This window comes from Equus przewalskii, chromosome 3 (assembly GCF_037783145.1).
Source record: "Equus przewalskii isolate Varuska chromosome 3, EquPr2, whole genome shotgun sequence".
Classification (NCBI taxonomy): domain Eukaryota; kingdom Metazoa; phylum Chordata; class Mammalia; order Perissodactyla; family Equidae; genus Equus; species Equus przewalskii.
This window is the reverse complement of record NC_091833.1, coordinates 17,003,340-17,021,362: the sequence shown is the minus strand read 5'-3', so window position 1 is coordinate 17,021,362 and position 18,023 is coordinate 17,003,340. Positions and strand designations below refer to the sequence as shown.

Below are 18,023 nucleotides of genomic sequence, written 5' to 3'. Positions count from 1 at the left end.
AGAAGTATTAAAAATATGAGCTATTTACAAGACAATAATTACAGTTCATACTTTTCTTGGGTATATTGACAGATGACACTAGACTAGAGTGGGTAAAATGGAGAACAATGTCTGTAAATGAAGACAGAGATCCCACCATGGGTGAGGTGAGGAAAGCTGTGAGAAGTGAGAAGCTGCAACTGAGACTAGGTAGGTCCCCAAACCCAGGCTCTATGACCTCTCCAGAGGAGGCCTTGCCAAAATACGGTCCCAGAGCCCACAGATTTCAGCAGGTCATCTGTATTGGAGGCCAGTACTCTTTGAGGCTGCCCTGCTGAGGGTCTGAAGCCCTTATTTATCAGATTTGCTATCTCCCTGCTGGGGACTTTCACCCTTAGCCCTTTGCCAAACAAGAATGTGTATAGGGTAAGAAAGAATTCTATCCTCATGTGAGCCTTTAAGGAGACTGCCACTTAATGTCAGAACTCCTTACCCTAATCCTATACCTCCTGGGCACCAAACCATCTTGCTTGGAAAGAAGGGCTGAAAGAAAGTGACAGCTGTGCATGCTGGACACCTCTAGTGTGTGGGTAGGCCAGTGAGCCTATGCAGAACCCTGAAACAGTTGCAGTGTGAAATGGGCCATGTGTTCTCTGGCTTCCCGTGCTGACCATTCGATAAGATCTCAAGTGATTTCTGTAGCTTGATGCCAACACATCTCCAAGTGAACCTACTCTCTGAAGTATCAAGTAGTCACCTCCTAGGCACCAATACTGTCACTAAATCAGCACATTCCTGCCCTACCAAGGCCTCCCTATTACCACCCAGTGGTAGCTCTTTACCCCTCTGAGCAATCTTATATGTACATGTCCTTCATCTTACGGATCTGAAAGGGCAGATAAGACAGGAAGGGACAGGCGAGGAGAAGAAAACAGTTTTGAATCTTGTTTTGATGGGTCCTTTTAAAAACCTTCCAAGTCAACTAGATCACTCACCATCTGGCCAACTGTGTAGGATAGCATGTGGTTTCCTAGTACTGCTAGTTAGTTGAGCATCAGAATAACTGGGCAACCTTCTTGGTAAGACAGTTTCTCAACTGTGAAGCTCCTGGGAGCTCACCAGGCATATCCATGTGCTGTTCCAGACCCTGGCCCATCCCCTGGAGGATAGGAGCAAGAAAAAGGCAGGGGCTCTGAACCGTGCTCTGGGCTTCCATAGCTATCCAAAGAAAAGAGAATGTTCTCACCCAAGGATGGAGGTAGCAAAAGGGGGCCTGGCTTTATCAGTTGACCAAAGGCTTGCAGCTCTACAAAAGCTGGCCTGAGCTGCCTGTAACCAGGCAGCTGCTGTGGGAGCAGCTCCTTTCACAGGACCGTCATGGTTCATGCTTAGGAGACCCACCTCTTGCCTCTGAGACATCTCCTGGACACTCCTCCAGGGTCCTACAGCCTTGAGGCCCTCTCAGCTTTGTGGCAGTGGATCTTTTTTGAGAGGGCTCTGGTCCTCCTGACCACAGCTACTGACCTTGGCGTGGTGGAACCCTCGGTCACCCATCCCCAAGGGCCTGTACACAGCCCCAGGATAATCAATTCACCTTTGGCTCCATATTTTAAGGAAGCCACGAGGAAACAGAAGTTACAGAGAACATAAAATTTAGAGAATCTAAGGAGGACAAAGATGTAGGGAGGGTTGAGACAGAGAAACCATCACAAGGTAAAAGGGCATAAAGGCTGGAAAGAGTCTGGGCTTTAGAGTCAGGTAGATCTAGTCTCAAATCTGAGTTTCCTTGTGCCTACATATGACCATGGCAACTTAATCTCTTTAATCCAATTTTCTCATCTATTAAATGGGGGGTGGGGGATGATTACAACCTCATCAGGTTGTTGTGAGGATTAAATAAGGTAATATATGTGACAAAGTATCCGGCACATGGTATGTGCTCAAAAACAGTTACTTTACCTTCCCTTCTTGTAAAGTCCCATGGCCAGAGATTTAGTTTCCCCTCAGAACCTCTCCATGGTTGCAGCTCTCCATAACTGAGAGGGTCTTCCATACGTCCAATTAAAGTTGCTCTTATTTTGCCTTTTCTGCTTCCTGTTGCTTGGCACTCTGTGGGACAGAGTGAGCTCAGCAGCCTTTTCAGAAAATCCCTCACATACTTGAAAATGTTTTGAGTTTTACTTTAATAGCAACCAATACTACCCTAAGGTTAGAAAAAAGTACTACAGGGGCCGGCCCTGTTGTGTAGTGGTTAAGTTCGTGCACTACACTTCAGTGGCCCGGTGTTCTGTGGTTTTGATCTGGTGCGGACCCACACACCACTTAGCAAGCCATGCTGTGGCAGGCGTCCCAAATACAAAAATAGAGGAAGATGGGCACAGATGTTAGCTCAGGGCCAATCTTCCTCAGCAAAAAGAGGAGGATTAGCTCAGGGCTAACTTTCCTCAAAAAAAAAAAAAAAAAAAAAAGGACTATAAGGAAATGGGATGTGGAAGAGGCCTGAGCTTGGAGTTAGGATTGTTCATAGTGCAAGATAAAATGATAAAAGCCCCCCAGCTACCTTATGGGGTCTGATGGACATTTGTAGTGAATGTTAACTTTGTGCCAAGCTTTGTGCTATTTGTTTTAAACACATTTAAATGTTATAAGAACCCTATGAGGCAGTTATTATCATTACATTTTTCCTTCGCTGAATTTCCTAGATGGGGAAACTGAGCTAAAGTTCACACAGCTAGTAAGGGCCAGGAACTGGGCCTATGTCTGTATATGTGCAAAACTGTAGTTCTAGTCTGTAAGGATGCAGAGCCTCAGGCTCCACAACAAATAGGATTTGAGACCTGCGGGATGAGCTTTGGGAATCTTTCAATTGGTAAATATGGAAGAAGGCTATGCAATATCTTTTCCTGAATACTCCACCATATGGCACCCATTCGGGGTATGGACCCTTAACACACATGAAAATGTTGACTCCTGCAATCTTTCAGGGTATGCGTGACAATTTTCTGCAATGTTGACTCTTGCTTTGGGGGAGATGTTTATAATCTGTTGAAAGGGTGCTGTTTGAAAAGCAGAAGCATGTGCTGTTTTACAAGCAATAGGTGAGAAGTGTGTTTACCTACTAAATATACTAATTAAAATTTTCTTTAGGACAAGCTGAAAAGTACCATGTGATCAGTGCCATAATGAGATGAAAGTAGGTGTGTGTGGTGCTTGTCTTGTAGACAGAGGGGGCCAAGGAATCTTTCTGGGTATTAGGCTAGTTTCTCCCCTGGGACTAGGGCAACACCCTAACTGTTACAGCTCAGCCATGTCCTTGTCTAGAGAGACAGCTCTGTTGTTTTTACTTGAGGAGAGCCTTTCTCTGGGGCTGAGGGCAAAGCTTATATTCAGATTATGAACATGAACACTTACAAGTAAGGGCCAATCTAAATAAGTCAGCAAGTGGTGAAGGGTTAGCATATATGATAGAATAAAATAAAGAACGATGAGTATTTCCAGAATTGTGACTGCTATATACCACTCATGGGCTTTGGCAGTGATGAAACAAGCTAATGCTCCTATGAGAAGACCCTGCAATAAAAGAAACAGGATTTGTTTTAATGCACATGGGCTTTAAAAAAAGACAAACTATAAATTGTCAGAAGGTAAATCTGATTATATTATAATTGCCTGTATTGTTTTGCACATACATTTTATTTTTAAAATTTCTTATATTTTTAAGAAATGAAATAATACATGCAAATAATAAAAATGCACAAGTATAGAAGGGTAAAAAAATAATGTCAATTTCTTTCTCATCCCTCAACCAACCCTTGTCTATCTCCTTAAAAGTAACCACTGTTAACAGTGTATGTTTCATACCAGAAAGAAATATGTATATACAGGTAAAGTAGAGTAAAGACATACTGACTTTGATGGAAAGAGTAAGGTAGAGCCCAGCTTGCTTTCTTTCCAAACAGCTGCTGATTATCCCAATATCATTTACTGGGAAACACCCGGATTTTCCCCACTGATCTGAAATCCAACCGTTATCATACACTAAATTCTCAGATGTATTTGGGGCTGTTTTGAGACTCGTCTCTTCCATTGAGTTGCCGATTTCTTCTCTAGTACTTTTGAAATTACAGGCAATTTGTTTTGCATTGTGTGGTTGTCTGGCCTAGCCCCCCTTTCGGTCCTGATTCTCTGAGTATGTCTCCTATGTTTGTCTTGGTCAAGTCCCCCAAACTAAGCCTGTCAGTATTTTAATTGGCATTTCATTTAACTTATAATTTGGAAAGATTACAAAATTTAGTCTTACCATTCAAGAGCAAAGTATGTCTTTCCAGTTATTTTAATGGTTTTAAAATATCTCTCAGAATTTTAAAAAGCTTTCTTCATATAGGTCTTTCAAATTTATTTTACTCAGTCTTAGATATTTATCATTTTGATTGCTGTTGTAAAGAGAAATATTTTATTTTAAGTGCTTGTTTTCTCATTTCTACAAGTTAGTGGATGAAAACGTAAAGGAGTTTGTAGAAATTATCTTGTACTAAATTGTTTTCTAGTTGATTTTGAGTTTTTTTAGATATATGCTCACATCAGTTGAAAGAAAAGTATATTTTGCCTCTTCTTTTCAAATGTTCTTATTTCTTTTTTCCTGCCTAATTGTGATGACTAGTGGTTCCAGAAAAATATTGAATAACAGCATTGATAGTGGGCATCCTCTTTGTTCCTCTCTTTTTTTGGTGAGGAAGATTGGCCCTGAGCTAACATCTGTGCCGGTCTTTCTCCATTTTGTATGTGGTATGTCGCCACAGCATGGCTTGATGAATGCTGTGTAGGTCTGCGCCGAGGACCCCAGCGCCAGAACTCGGTGCTGCCAAAGTGGAATGTGTGATGTTAACCACTATGCCATAAGGCTGGCCCCTGTTCCTCATTTTAATGGGAACATCTCTGATGTTTAATTATATACGATGCTGAATTTTGGGTTTATTTTTATAATGTCTGTGAAATATCTATGTATTCCTATTTTACTGGTCTCTTTTTTTTTCAGTCAGAAATGAACGTTGAATTTTGTCAAATGTGTTCTCTACCCTATTTTATATACTCTGATTCTTTCTCCTTTTACTTATAATATGGTGGATTACTTTAGTAAAGTCCTAATATTGAGTCATCCTTATGTTTCTTCTTCATGGTGTTTTTAAAAAAGTATTGAATATTTTCTGCCAATATATTAATACTTGTTGCTTTGATATGAGTGATAATGATATGATTTCTATTTAGTTCTCTTTTTCTGAACTTGGTTAGGTTTTGATATCAGACTTTGTAAAAATAGGTCAGAAGTGTTTCTTCTTTCTCTATTCTTTGAAAAACTTTAAATAGTGTTAGAATTACATCCCATGAAGCTTTGCGTTAACCTGTGAAAAAGTCTGACTCATACATTTCTGAAAGATATTCACTTGATAAGATCTCATTTTCTTCCGTGTTTATATTGGTCTGTTTAGGTTTTTCTCTATTCTGGGATCAGTTTGGGTAATTTATATTTTCCTAGAAAACTGACTATTTCATCTAATTCAAATTTGTTTTGCAAAGTACTCTTGTGGATCCTTTCAGTTTCATCGGTGTTTGTCATTATTTTCCCCTTCTGGTTTTTAACTTTAAATATATATCCTCTCTTTTCCCCTTTTTTCCTGTTATATTGGCTGGTGGTTTATCAATTTTATTGGTCAATTCCATTATTTTTGTAATAGAATTTACACATTTCTGCTATTACCTTCATTGCTTCCCTAATTCCCTTCGTGAGGGGAAACCTGAGAACTATGAAAGACGAGGGGGAAAAAAAGCCAAATTCAGTGGTAAGAATGTGGGGGAGGAGTAAGGGGAGCGCGGGAGGAAAGGCGAGGCAAAACAGAGGTGCCTGAAACAGGGAATTACGGGAGCCTCCCAGGGGCGCCCTCCCGCGCGGAATCATCCCCTTGGGACGCAGCCTGCATCCGCACAGCCCGGGCACTCGCTCTCTCTGCTCACCAGCCTCGCGACCTTCAACCCTCCTGTGGGCGAGAAGAAAAATTTCTTGAGGCTGTCCCTGAATTTGGGCGGGACTTTGGCCCGGCCTTCGGCGCGCTGTTGGATGGCCTCCTCCTTCTCTGCCGACTGGGGCGCTTCGTCTTCGTCTCTGGCAGACGTCTTATGTTCGGGTGCCGTGGGCGTCGTTGAGGGCTGGGCGTCCGCACCGGCTCCTGGACGCCGTGAGGACCGCGCCGAGCGCACGGGACGCGCCCGAGGTGCGAGACTCCCTGAGCGTACGGGACGCCCCGGGGGTTGCTCCGGCTGTTCCAAGGAGCCTGAGGATGTCTCGCTGCCTTCAGGGTCCATGGTCGGCCCGGGCCTGCCTGTGTCAGGATGGCCCTGCAGCTCTGAGCGCGCACGGCGGCTGGCTCTCCGCCGGGAACCAGCGTCGCGCTCCAACGGCTGCCGGTCGCCTGTCCCTCGCGCACATCTGGCTCTCTCTCGCCGGAGGACAAACCAAGCCCTCCGGCCACCCTCGTCGCCACCTGGGACGCGACGCCACTGCCTAGTCTGGGAACTCAGTGTCCCCGCAACCCTACCAGCTCCGTGCTGCCAGCCAGCCAGGACAGGGGCTCCGGAAACCCTTTAGGGCGGTCCCGGCGCATTCTTCTCTGCCACCCCGCCAGGAGTGGGGAAAACCCATCCGATCCAATCCAAGCGCTCCCAGCCCTCTCTTAGAAGTTAGGGTTAGGGTAAGCTCTGGGTGCAGGGTGCCTACGTCTCTTCCTCCAGCTCCCATACTGAGATAAAATGAGAACAACCGTAGAAAACACATGGAAGAATAAACACATGTTTAATATTTAGCATCAACTAAAAAGGAATATAAAATTACAAAACTTATAGTTTGTCATGAACAGCAGTTTTCTGATAAGGACCACTTGGATTGAATAGAAGCTTCCGGTAAATAAGGGCCCCGTCGGCAATACAGCACACTGCCGCCAGGAGTCCAAACATCTGGAAGCAAAGACACAGTGTCACTGCTGTGGCCATCGTCTGGACTGCGGTCATTCACACGGGTTTTAAGTGGTCTGCCCACCAGCTTCCTCCCCTGCTAGGGTACTGGGGTTGCTCTCTACCCTGCCACCTAACACTAAAATGGGAAGAGACTTCAGAGATCATTTTATTCTCATTCCCAGGTTTCCCCAATACCTGCCTAGAGAAACGGAAAAGATAAGTGAGCAGAAATAATACTGAAGTGGTGTGGGCTCGGAAATAAATGATTGTCTGGATTTCTTCACCTGCTCCTGGATGTACTGTTTAAAGCCCTACTAACGACATTTAGTTATCAATCAACATTTCTATCCCCAATACTCAACTGTTTGACTTTCCTATTACAAACTCTATTGAAGAAAGGGTCAAAGTTGACACCAGCTAAAGATTAAACCATGGAGATAGTGGCTGTGATAAAAGCTTTGGAGAATTGAAGTGATAAAATTATCCAAAGTGAACTCTCAAAGGCTGGGCTACATCCATTTAAGGGGTGGGATTCTAAGTAGGCCTTAGGAGAATAAAACTGAGGTAAAGGGAATAAAGTAGAACATGATCTCTAGGTAGTCTGATGACTATCTGAGAGCTGGTACCTGGGCTGGAGAAGGGGGATGTCATTCCTTGCATGCTATTTGGTTAGCTCCATTCAACGACCAGGAAGTTTGTCTTTCTGGCTCCAGACCCTGCTCCTTTTCCACCCTCAATCTCAAGTGCAGGTGACCACACTGAAGACCTCCCATCTATCCTTTCATGACTCTGGTACTCTGCATATTTCTGGTTCCTCCACCTGGAACCATCCCTACTTTCTCTCCTTTATTCCAGCAAACTGCAATTCACTGCTAGAGAGAGGTAGTTGCTTCCTCTTTTCTGTGCTTGCAGTACTCTCTCAACAGCTTAAATACAGCCGTTTGCACTTCTGTCTCCTGTATTAGGCCCTAAGCAACTTGAAGATAGGTCTCATGTTCTAGTCCAGTGCCGTCCAAAAGAAATATAATCTGAGTTATCAATGTAAGCCACATAATTGATTTAAAATTTTCTAATAGCCACATTAAAAAGTAAAGAAAAAACAAGTGAAATTTTAATAATTTTTTTTATTTAGCCTGATATATCCAAAATATTATCATTTTAACATGTCATCAGTATAATAAAGTTACTAATTAGATATTCTACATTTTTCTTTTTTTGGTAGTAAGTCTTTGAGATCCAGTGTGTATTTTACACATACAGCTCATCTCAATTCAGACTAGCCACATTTCCAGTACTCAGTAGCCACATGTGGCTGGTGGCTACTGCACTGGACAGCACAGCTCTATACTTTGTCAGCACCTACTAATGTGCATTAAAAGAATGAATCAATGAATGAATGAGTAAATAAGTGAGTGAAAGTAAATCCTATGCCTGGTCCCTCTTTCTCCATAGTAGAGGGATAAGATTCTCTTTAAAGACAACTGGGGGAAATTGCTGTTACAGTGCTATCTCATTTCTAGAAAAATTCCCATGCCTCATGAAGTTGCTTAAGGCCTCATAAGGGAGACGAAAAACCATGGATTCTGACATAAGTGGTTGTCTGATAGTGGTCATTTCTCCTAAGTGGCCCATACTATGAAAAGACAAGAAAGTAGGAGAGAGATTGATTTAAGAACTTTCTAGTTCACTTCTCTAGATCAGAACCTAGAAAAGCCAAATGCTGAACCTCCTATAAGAAATCTCAGAAAAATATCAGATGGAACTATAACTAAATTATTTGACTCTTTTTTATTTTGGCTTGCCTTCCAGGATAAAGTCTGATTAAACTGATTTGCTTCTATTCAAACAGTGTTCAAAATAATCCTTTAGTTACAAGGCTTCCTACCACCATTCCCTTATCATCAGACATCTATTATATTCCAAGTAAAGAAGGATCTGGACAAGAAATAATTGAGCTCAGGACAGTCTGTCTCATCTTAACAAAGGCATGTGTCCTTTTCTTTCAAAGGGAGAGCTATTAGACTCATCAGTGGGTTTTTAGCTTGACATCAGGTTTCTCAGAGCTAAGTGTTGTAACTGATTCCAGCAGCTTTTCTCAGTCTGGTCTAGCCCTACATACCTATGAGAAATATGTAGGAATCTTTTTATTTATTTAACTTCAATTTTAGTCTGAAATCATATTCCTTCACATTAATCAGGGCATGTATTCACACAAAAAAGTCTTAAGCTACTAGGTACTGTATACTGGTCTAGGAGCCCCAAGGATGAATAGAGTTTTCTGTTCTTGTATCTATTTTTCAAGTAAATTTGAACTCAAACCTAAAGGAAGGAACCAGAAAGACCTCCACTTACCCCTCCAAGGACTGTAAATGTTGTAGTTTCTGGCATCAGTGCCAACACAGATATGACTATCATGAATACCGCTGTTACCAGTGAGTTGATAATATCCTGAAAACACAGAATAGAAAGGTCAGTTTTACAGGAAGATCACCAAAAAAAATGAATCAGCTCCCTAAAGATTTTGAAAGTTCCTTAAACAAATTTATTTAGTGCTTATCTTTTAGGAAATCAAACTGCTACAGTAAAATGACACCTATATTGTATTTGGTCCACAGTGATGCCTAGTAGTTCTCTTAACCTATGATACATGAATCATTTAACTACTTAACAGGCTTCTTTCTTCCTTAAATGTAGTTGGAGGGAGAACTCATCTGGTTAGGAGTAGATGATGTATTATGCAGAACATTTAAGGCAGAATGGTACACTGGGAAGTCAGAACGCTCAATTTTAATAATACAAGAAAGTGTGGAGTAGTCTACACTGTAAATATAACAACTTTATAATGTTACTAAAACGAATTAATAAGACTTACAGCAGCTCACACTTAGGAGGAAGTGGTAATTTTCAGGAAAAAAACTCCCATACATCTGTATGCAAAGGCTAGCCAATTATGCTATTTCTTGATGATGTAGCTCATTCATTTAATAATTTCTTGAAATGAAGCGTTTCATTCTGAACTATGGCTTTAAGAGGTACAACTTAAACCTAGTATTTCCCAAACTGAGCTCATTACATACCACTCTCCCTGGCCCTTCCTGAAACCTATTCTTCCTCCCATACTTCCTATCTCATTATCCTTTCAATAAGATAGTTATTGAAATAGCAGTATCCTTGATTATCCTTAGTTACCCAGTCCTATCAATTCTGCCTCATTAACACCCCCTCTCCAGCTACTGTTATAACCTTAGATCAGGCCTTTATCATTTTCATGCCTGGATTATGCTAACAGACTTTTAAGTGGTCTCTTGAGACCTACCTCTAGTTTTGTTCCTCTTCAAGCCATTATTGACACTGCCACCAGGGATCTCCTAAAATGTAAGCTGATCATGTCATCTTCTTACTTAAAAACCTCCAAAAGCTTTCAGTGGCCTTTATACTAAAACCAAGGCATACAAAAAAAGCCTTGCACGCTCTGACTTCCTATTGCCTCTCAAGCCTCCACTCTTGCCCCCTCTCTTCTTCACAACTCAATATCCCAGCCATTCAGAACTAGCTGCAGGGCTTGAGGGTCATGCTCTTTCTCCTCCTAGATCCTCACATACACTGCTCCCTCTACCAGGAAGCCCTCTCATCCCCATATCAGTCTGCTAGATACTTTTCATCCTTCAGCCCTAGGCTCAGGCATAGTTTTCTTCAGGAAAGCCTATTACGATTTGGTCCCTTTCCCTGGCTGGTTGCCTCCACGCTATCCTGGGTAGACATCTTTCATAGCACCTATTACACTGAATTGCTCATCTTTCTTGCTTCCTGGCTACAGTGAAAGTCTCTCAGGTGCTTTTATTTTTATTTTTTTGTCTTATCAAAGAACCCATTACAGAATCTGGGATTAGCAGATACTCAGCATTTGTTGAATAAATGATTTCATTAGATCAAGAGCAGAGAGGAATCTGGGTTTCATAATGGAGTAACAGCTTAGTTGACCATATAGCACCATTTCTGAAAGCTTACAATATCAGCAAAGTTTGATCTTCAGAAATTTGGAGACTACTTTCAGTAGGCTACACATAGGCCACTTTTCCTGAGTGTATTTTGTTAAACTTAGGGCTCCAAGTTTATTACTGGGACGTGTAAGAAGCCACAGAGAATTATTACAGTTTGGAGAAAAATAAATGCTAAAATGTGTTGGTTTTATTAACCCTGAAAAGCAGAGTGTGAAGAGCAACTATATAACCTTTTGAGTACAAGATTAAGAGGATGTGGACCATATTCATCATCTCCTTGAAGAAATCCTTGGAATAATTTCACTTAGCCCTCTTGGCTAATAAATGATGCTATGTACTCTTGAGGACCGACTGAGGAAGGCTTTGTCATCTTTTTTCCTAGACCTCCCTCCAGTCAGGTCCAGCTCTAAACTGTAGCTCAAGTAGAAGTTTAGAGAGGTGCTATGAAAATCCTATCATTTTCCACCTTTTCCCTCTTGGGACTTTCTCAGCTTGTGATTAGCCTAAAATGCTCATCACTGGCCTTCAAAGGTGGTTCTAGAACCTACCACTTTAAGGCATGCTTATGGTTTGAGAATAGCTTGAAAGTCTTCTCTCCTTAATAGGGGATATCAGTTTGGATGTTGGCACCATGGAATCCAAGAGGATGAGACAAGTGCAGCAGCAGAAGCAAATGCAGCTACCAGTCCAGCCAGAGCGGGGAAGGTCAGCAGGGAATCTTAGGAGGGAGACCAAGGAGATAGGATGCTGAGGATAAGACTTGAAAGAGGACAGAGAGATGAAGCCACTCAGTTTTTCCTACAGCCAGCTTACAGTCTAGGCTGAAGGGCTATGTACACCTTAACTAATATCTTCAACTCAACTTCTTTTGTTTTGCTATTTTATTTATTTATTTTTTAAGGAAGATTGGCCCTGAGCTAACATCTGTTGCCAATCTTCCTTTTTTTTTTCTTTTCTCCCCAAAGCCCCAGTACACAGTTGTGTATCCTAGTTGTAAGTCATTCTAGTTCCTCTACGTGGGATGCCACCACAGCACAGCTTGACGAGCAGTGCATAGGTCTGTGCCCAGGATCTGAACCAGCGAACCCTGGCTGCCAAAGCAGAGCATGTGAACTTAACCACTGTGCCACAGGGCTGGCCCCAACTTGCCTAATTTGACAGTTTCTAGAACCATTTGGGCACTCCACTGGGCAGTTACTCCTAAAGCTATGAGTATGGCAGCTGAACTCCATATGCTACTAAATAAGGTTCTACAAGATGAGATAAAAATTATTTGGCATTAACGATTACAGACATGTTTAAGTAAGATAACATTCTGCTTTATTCAGCCTCTCAAATTAATTTGATTTTCCATTTAGTGATCTGGGATTTGCAAGATGTAGATACTTGTGTACCTGTATACATCCCCCAAGTTTGAGGCCATATCAACATGCATTCAAAAGGGAAGTAAATATTAAGAATGTTCTATAATTTTATTAACCATGATCTTAAATTTAAATTTCTTTAGACGATCTACACTTACGTGAATTCTCCTAACAGAAGGGTCAGCCACATCTACTGATAGATGAAGCTTGGAGGAGAATTTATGCTCTGTGGCTGCCCTGGTTCCCTGCGGATCTCCCCCAGGGACAATACAGAGCACATTAGCAGTGGGTAGAGTCCCTCTCTCCTAAGCCTATGAGAGATTCCTTAAAGGCTTAAGAAAACTTAAAGAATAGAGTTTATTAAAATGTCTCACTATGGCAGGAAAAAGTAGTTAATTTTAACAATGAAACTGAACACTTACAAGCAAAGGCCAAAATAAACAGTCAATTACTCGATCAAGTCTGAGCATATATAAAATTATGAAAAAGAAAATAACGGTGACTTCAAATCCAGTGATAACAATGTATGGCTCAGGGGCTTGTGCAAGGATAAAAAAGGTCATAGATGTCACAGTTAGTGCCTATAAGAAAAAGAAACATGATTTATTCAATGATTATTGAATACAAGTTTAAGCTGTAAAAATGATCATTTGTAAAATAACTAAATGGGTTTCTGCCATATACACGCACATCTAAAAGAGGCAGGCCTAAAATGTATGGATGTTGACTTCTCTCTGTGTTTTAGAGAACTAGGTGTCCCTCTCTGTTTTCAATCTAATTATTCCAATTGTACATCTAATACCATCACTTCCCACATTTGTTCCCTTCATCTTTTTCCACTAAATATCTCCTTTTCCCTCTTGTACCTTCAATCTCTCCTCCTCCACTAGCTCCTTTCCTCATCATCCTACAAACATATCTAAGTTGTCTTCTCTTAAAATACAAACACACACACCTTCCTTTTGTCTTGTTCCCCACAGAAACTCCCATTTTCTACTTCCCCCTGTAATGTTTCTCAAAAAAGTCTATATACTGGCTGTTATACTTATCATCTACTCATCACTCCTTAACTCTTAACAATCTGGAATCTACTGTCAAATTTAAACTTAAAATGTTCCCATGAAAAATACTGGGGAGGAAAGTTTTTAATAAATTGTCAGAGAAAAACAATTCTCTGAAGAACTCTATGGGGAAAAAAGGGAGAAAAAACCCCCAACAATTCTGATGCTTCACTTTTTACACACTTCCTCTTACTTAAATACAATGCAATCAGAATTGACGAATATTTTAAGTGGAAAAAAACCCCTGAAGATAATTAATCAATTTCCTCATTTCCAAATTAAGCCATAGAACATCAAAATGTTACGTGACTTAAACGAAGAAATAAGCTGGCAGGTCCTAGAGAGTTTTTCAATGTCATGATGTTCTCAGGAGACACAGCTCTATCCAAAGTCTGTGTTCTTGGAAAGCAGTTTTGTCAAGAGCTTTCCCTGGCTAAACTTTTACGATCAGTCTGTCAGCTGGTAGCATCTACGTACTCTTTTTAAGCTTGAATCTATACAGGCTACTTATTAGTAATTCTTGTAATTACTTTATTAGTGTAAAAATAGCCTACCTTCAAACTTCTAAATTGGTCAGCTCGATTACATAGTAAATATAACTATTACTAAATAACTCCTTCTTTATAATTACTATTTGCAACATGTCATCTCAAACCACTTCATTTACTCTACTGACCCAAGGTCTTGAGTTCATGGATTATGAAATCAAGGGTCACTTTTTCAGTCCTCATCCTCCACAACCTTTCCACACCAAGGAATTTGGCATTAGTGATTAATCCATTTTCTTAAAAGTTCCCATGATTTTGTCACACTAGGTTCTACTCCAACCCATATGTACAGCTCTTGTATCTTTCCTAACTTCTGGCCTTTGTTTCCAGTTCTCTTTCAAATATCCCACTGATATCTCAAGCATTTCTTCACGACTCTATAGAAACTGCTTTTGCTAAGATCATCAACGATTTCAGAATGACTAAATTTAATGAACACTTTTCAACCCTTATCTTACTGGAACCCATGACTCATTTGCCATTGGCTATCCTTTTCCTACCTTTCTACTCCTTTGGCTCCCATGTCACCTTTCCTTGTTCTTATACCTCTGCAACTGTTCTCTCTTGGTGGGCTTCTCTCCTTTTGTCCATCCCTTTAAAATGCTGGCATTCCTCTGGATTCTGTTCACAATCCACTCAATGAATCTGGGTCTCTATCCCAGGTCCCTTCCTCAACATCTCACACATAATCATTTAGAATCTTTATCTGAATAACCTACAAGAATTTCAAATTCATCACGCCCCAAACTGAACTCATCTTGCCCCTTCTTCCTGTATTCACTATCTTAATTGGTGATACCACCATCTACCTTATCACCCACCCTAGAAACCGAGATGACAGCTGCTCCTCACTCCCCACAAATGATCAATCATCAGGTCTTGCTGACTTAATGCCTAAACATTTTGGGAATCCACTCCCTCTTCTTCATCCCTACAACTACTGCCCTTCAGTGTCTTTTCCCTAAACTACCATGACAAAGATACTACAGTAAAATTTCTAAAATGCAAATTTGTTTATGCATTTCTCCACCTACTTAAAACCCTTCGATGGCTCCCCACGGTCTTTAGAATAGAGCCTACCTCTCACCATGGTAGTCACAGTCTCCCATGACTCAGCTCCTGTCCACTTCTCTAGCAAAGAGTTGCTTGACAATTTATCCACAGGATAATTCCGATACTTGATTCTCAGTCCTCATCTTACTTGAACTGTCATCAGTATTTGACACAGCTGATCATTCTCTCAAGAGTTTCTTCACCTGGCTTCTAGGACACCATATGCTTGGTTTCTCCTACCTTCCTAATTGCTCCCTCTCATTCTTCTTTGCAGGTTTTTCCTCCCCTCGCCAACCTTTTAATGTTGAAGTGTTTGAGGGCTCAATCTATTGTACTCTGCTCTGTCTACACTCATCTCTTGATGATCTCATCAGTCTTATGACTTTAAATATCTTAATTTCTGAAGCGCCAATCTCCCTCCCAAAATCTAGTCTTCTATATTCCAAGTGCCTATTCAATATTGCTACTTGGATGTCTAATAGACATCTCTAATCTAACAATGAAATCCAAAATTGAACTTAATGATCCTTGGCCTACATTTGCTTCACCCACAGGCTTTCAGTAGATGGTAACTGCATCCTTCCAGTTGCTTAGGCCAAAAACTTTGGAGTTATTTTGAACTCCTTTTTTTTCTCATACCACATCTGGTTCATCAGCAAATCTCATTGGAGTTACTTTCAAAATATATCTCAAATGTCTTGTAACCTACTCTGCTAACACCCTGGTCTGAGTCACTATCATCTCTTGCCCAGATTACGGCAATAGCTCTAATTGGCCTCCTTGGTTCTACCGTTGCCCCTGCAGGGATCTCTTCCTGTCCCAGCCCGCTCTCACACCTCCATCTATTGTCAACATAGCGGCTGGTGTACTTTTTTTAATGTTAGTCAGATCATATATAACTTTACTCAAAATCTTCCTCACCTCCCACTGTGTCCTCCAGTCACTACTCTCCAGCTACACTGGTTTCCTTGCTCTTTCTTGAACCCTTCAGGTACATTCCTGCCATAGGGCCATTGTGCTGGATTTTTCTTTGCCTTAAACACTCTTCCTTCACATATTTTCATAGCTAACTGCCTCACCTCTCTCAACTCTGCTCAGATGTCATCTCAACAGAGCCTAACGTGACCACTCTGTTACCGAAACCTGCAACCCTCTTTTCCAACCCTTCCTCCCCTATACTCCCTTACCTGGCTTTACTTTTCTCTGTTCCATAGCACTTACCACCTTCTAGAATACTACATCATTTATTTATTTATCGTGTTTATTGTTTGTCTCCCCTTCCCTCTCACCCCCATATGGAAACTTCATGAGGCAGGGCTCTTTGTTTTGTTCACCAAGTGCCCGGAACAGTACCTGGCACATGGCAGCCCTTCAATAAATATTGTTGAATGAAAAAAATAAGGTAACACTCAACCTCTTATAGTTTGCTGCATAAATCATGCTGGTTTTTTTGCCTCCATGCTTTGGCTCAGGTGGCTGTCCCATAGACTCCAATGCAGGTTCCTCTAGGAAGTTTCCCGACACCTTTATCTCGTCCTCAGTCGGATGTCTCACTCTGTGCCCTATCTCCCTCTTATCACATATTAGAGCTATCTGCTCATGTGTCTGTCTCCTGACTAAACCGAAGAACTCCCATGAGTCAAGGAATTTTGTCTTGGTTGTCTTTGTTGTTCCAGGTCCTAACTCAGATCTTGAAATACACGAAATACTCAAAATGTGTGTTGAGGGAATTAATATGTCAAAAACTAAACCTTTCTCACAAAATGCTATTCTTCCTCCAGTGTTCCAGAGCTTTCAGTACCTGGCATAAAACCTCAGCACCCTTCTTCCCTGATTATTTACTCCCAACTCAGCGTAATCTTTCCAACCTTTGAACTCCAGAGTAGTTTTCTAGACCTCTCTTATGCATTCTGACTTGTATTCTGCTGTAGTTATTTCTCAGAATCACAGACTTTTGGTGTGGGAAGGACCTTGTATGCAGCTTGAAGTCTGAATCTCCTCTACAACATCCTCACTAACAGGCTCATCTTTGCCTGTTACCTTTGCTGTCTGGGAATGTACTGCCTTTCCAAGTGGCCACTGAATTTTATGAACTTTCCCAATATAAAATTCTTCCCCGTATTAAGCAGAACTGTTTCCCTGTAACTTTGAACTATTTCCACCCCCTCTCCTACGTGTCATCACTTTAAAACTTAAAAAATTGTGTTTTCCTTCCTCTTTTCTCTTCTCGAATTCTTTCAACACATTCTCCTGATAGTTTCCACTTCTCTAACCAGCCAGGGCACCTTCCTCCAGATGAGGATTCATTCTCTCCAAACCTCTGTTCAGAACTGACTGCAGTGCTCCTGGGGCGCCGGACGTCCAGAAACGGGCAGTTCCCTCGTCCCTGCTCTGGACTGTACCCGCCTGGAGCTCGGTCACATCAGACTGCTTAGAGTAAGGGAACACAGCATCCACCCCTTAGTCTTCATCTTGTTGGCTTCTGAGTGGTACACCTGCGGCTACCTCACCTGGTGACCTGGGCACCTGGTTGTGGGTCCCGGCGTGGCCATTCATATAGGTACGATTCATATACATATGACGGATAGAGAGGATTTTGTTTTCTGAGTGTGTCCGTGAACCCCCTGCAGGGGCGCACGGGGCCTTATTTCTCTCCTTTCACCCCCAGGGTGCACAGCAGAATGCCTTGCCGCTAATGACAACGAGGCGGGAAGAGCAGGCAGGGCGTCCCGTTCATCCCTCACAGCCCTCTCTCACCGCCCCGAGCGCGCTGGGGCCCCGGCCCCACCCGGCCCGGCCCTCACCAGCCTCAGCATCTTCACGTGGCCTTTCACGCTGAAGCAGAAAGAGCGATGCTTCGATTTCAGCTTCACGGGCTGCATCGCGCTGGACACCCAGCAGCACCCACTCCTCCTTCAGCCCCCCTCCTCAGCACCCGCCTCCGCCCGGCCTCGTGCGGCGACTACAACCGCCGCCGCCGCAGCCGCGCGCCTGCTGTCTCGGCTTCCCGCC

The 18,023-nt window shown here is 42.1% G+C and overlaps 2 protein-coding genes across 4 annotated transcripts in view; both read right to left on the bottom strand.

Moving 5' to 3' along the window:
* Positions 1–6,841, bottom strand: part of LOC103542081 (uncharacterized) — a 12,613-nt gene extending 5,772 nt beyond the window's left edge. The window contains exons 1-2 of one of the 2 annotated variants that reach the window (XM_008508985.2): positions 5,989–6,841; positions 3,391–3,549 (exon numbers count right to left, since the gene is read on the bottom strand). In XM_008508985.2, the coding sequence (XP_008507207.1) occupies positions 3,391–3,549; positions 5,989–6,336 (507 nt within the window). In that variant the 5' untranslated portion in view covers positions 6,337–6,841. The remainder of the gene's footprint in view (positions 1–3,390; positions 3,550–5,988) is intronic. The other variant, XM_008508993.2, reaches the window with a different exon arrangement.
* LOC103542090 (chemokine-like factor) lies at positions 6,805–18,023 on the bottom strand. 2 transcript variants are annotated; one of them, XM_008509009.2, is made up of 4 exons: positions 17,816–18,023; positions 12,772–12,930; positions 9,337–9,432; positions 6,805–6,984 (listed from the first exon to the last, which is right to left on the bottom strand). In XM_008509009.2, exons 1-4 carry the CDS (start codon positions 17,891–17,893, stop codon positions 6,868–6,870), a joined length of 450 nt encoding a protein of 149 aa, XP_008507231.1. In that variant the 5' UTR covers positions 17,894–18,023; the 3' UTR covers positions 6,805–6,867. The 2 variants fall into 2 exon arrangements, with proteins under 2 accessions (XP_008507231.1, XP_008507246.1); XM_008509024.2 differs by lacking the exon at positions 12,772–12,930.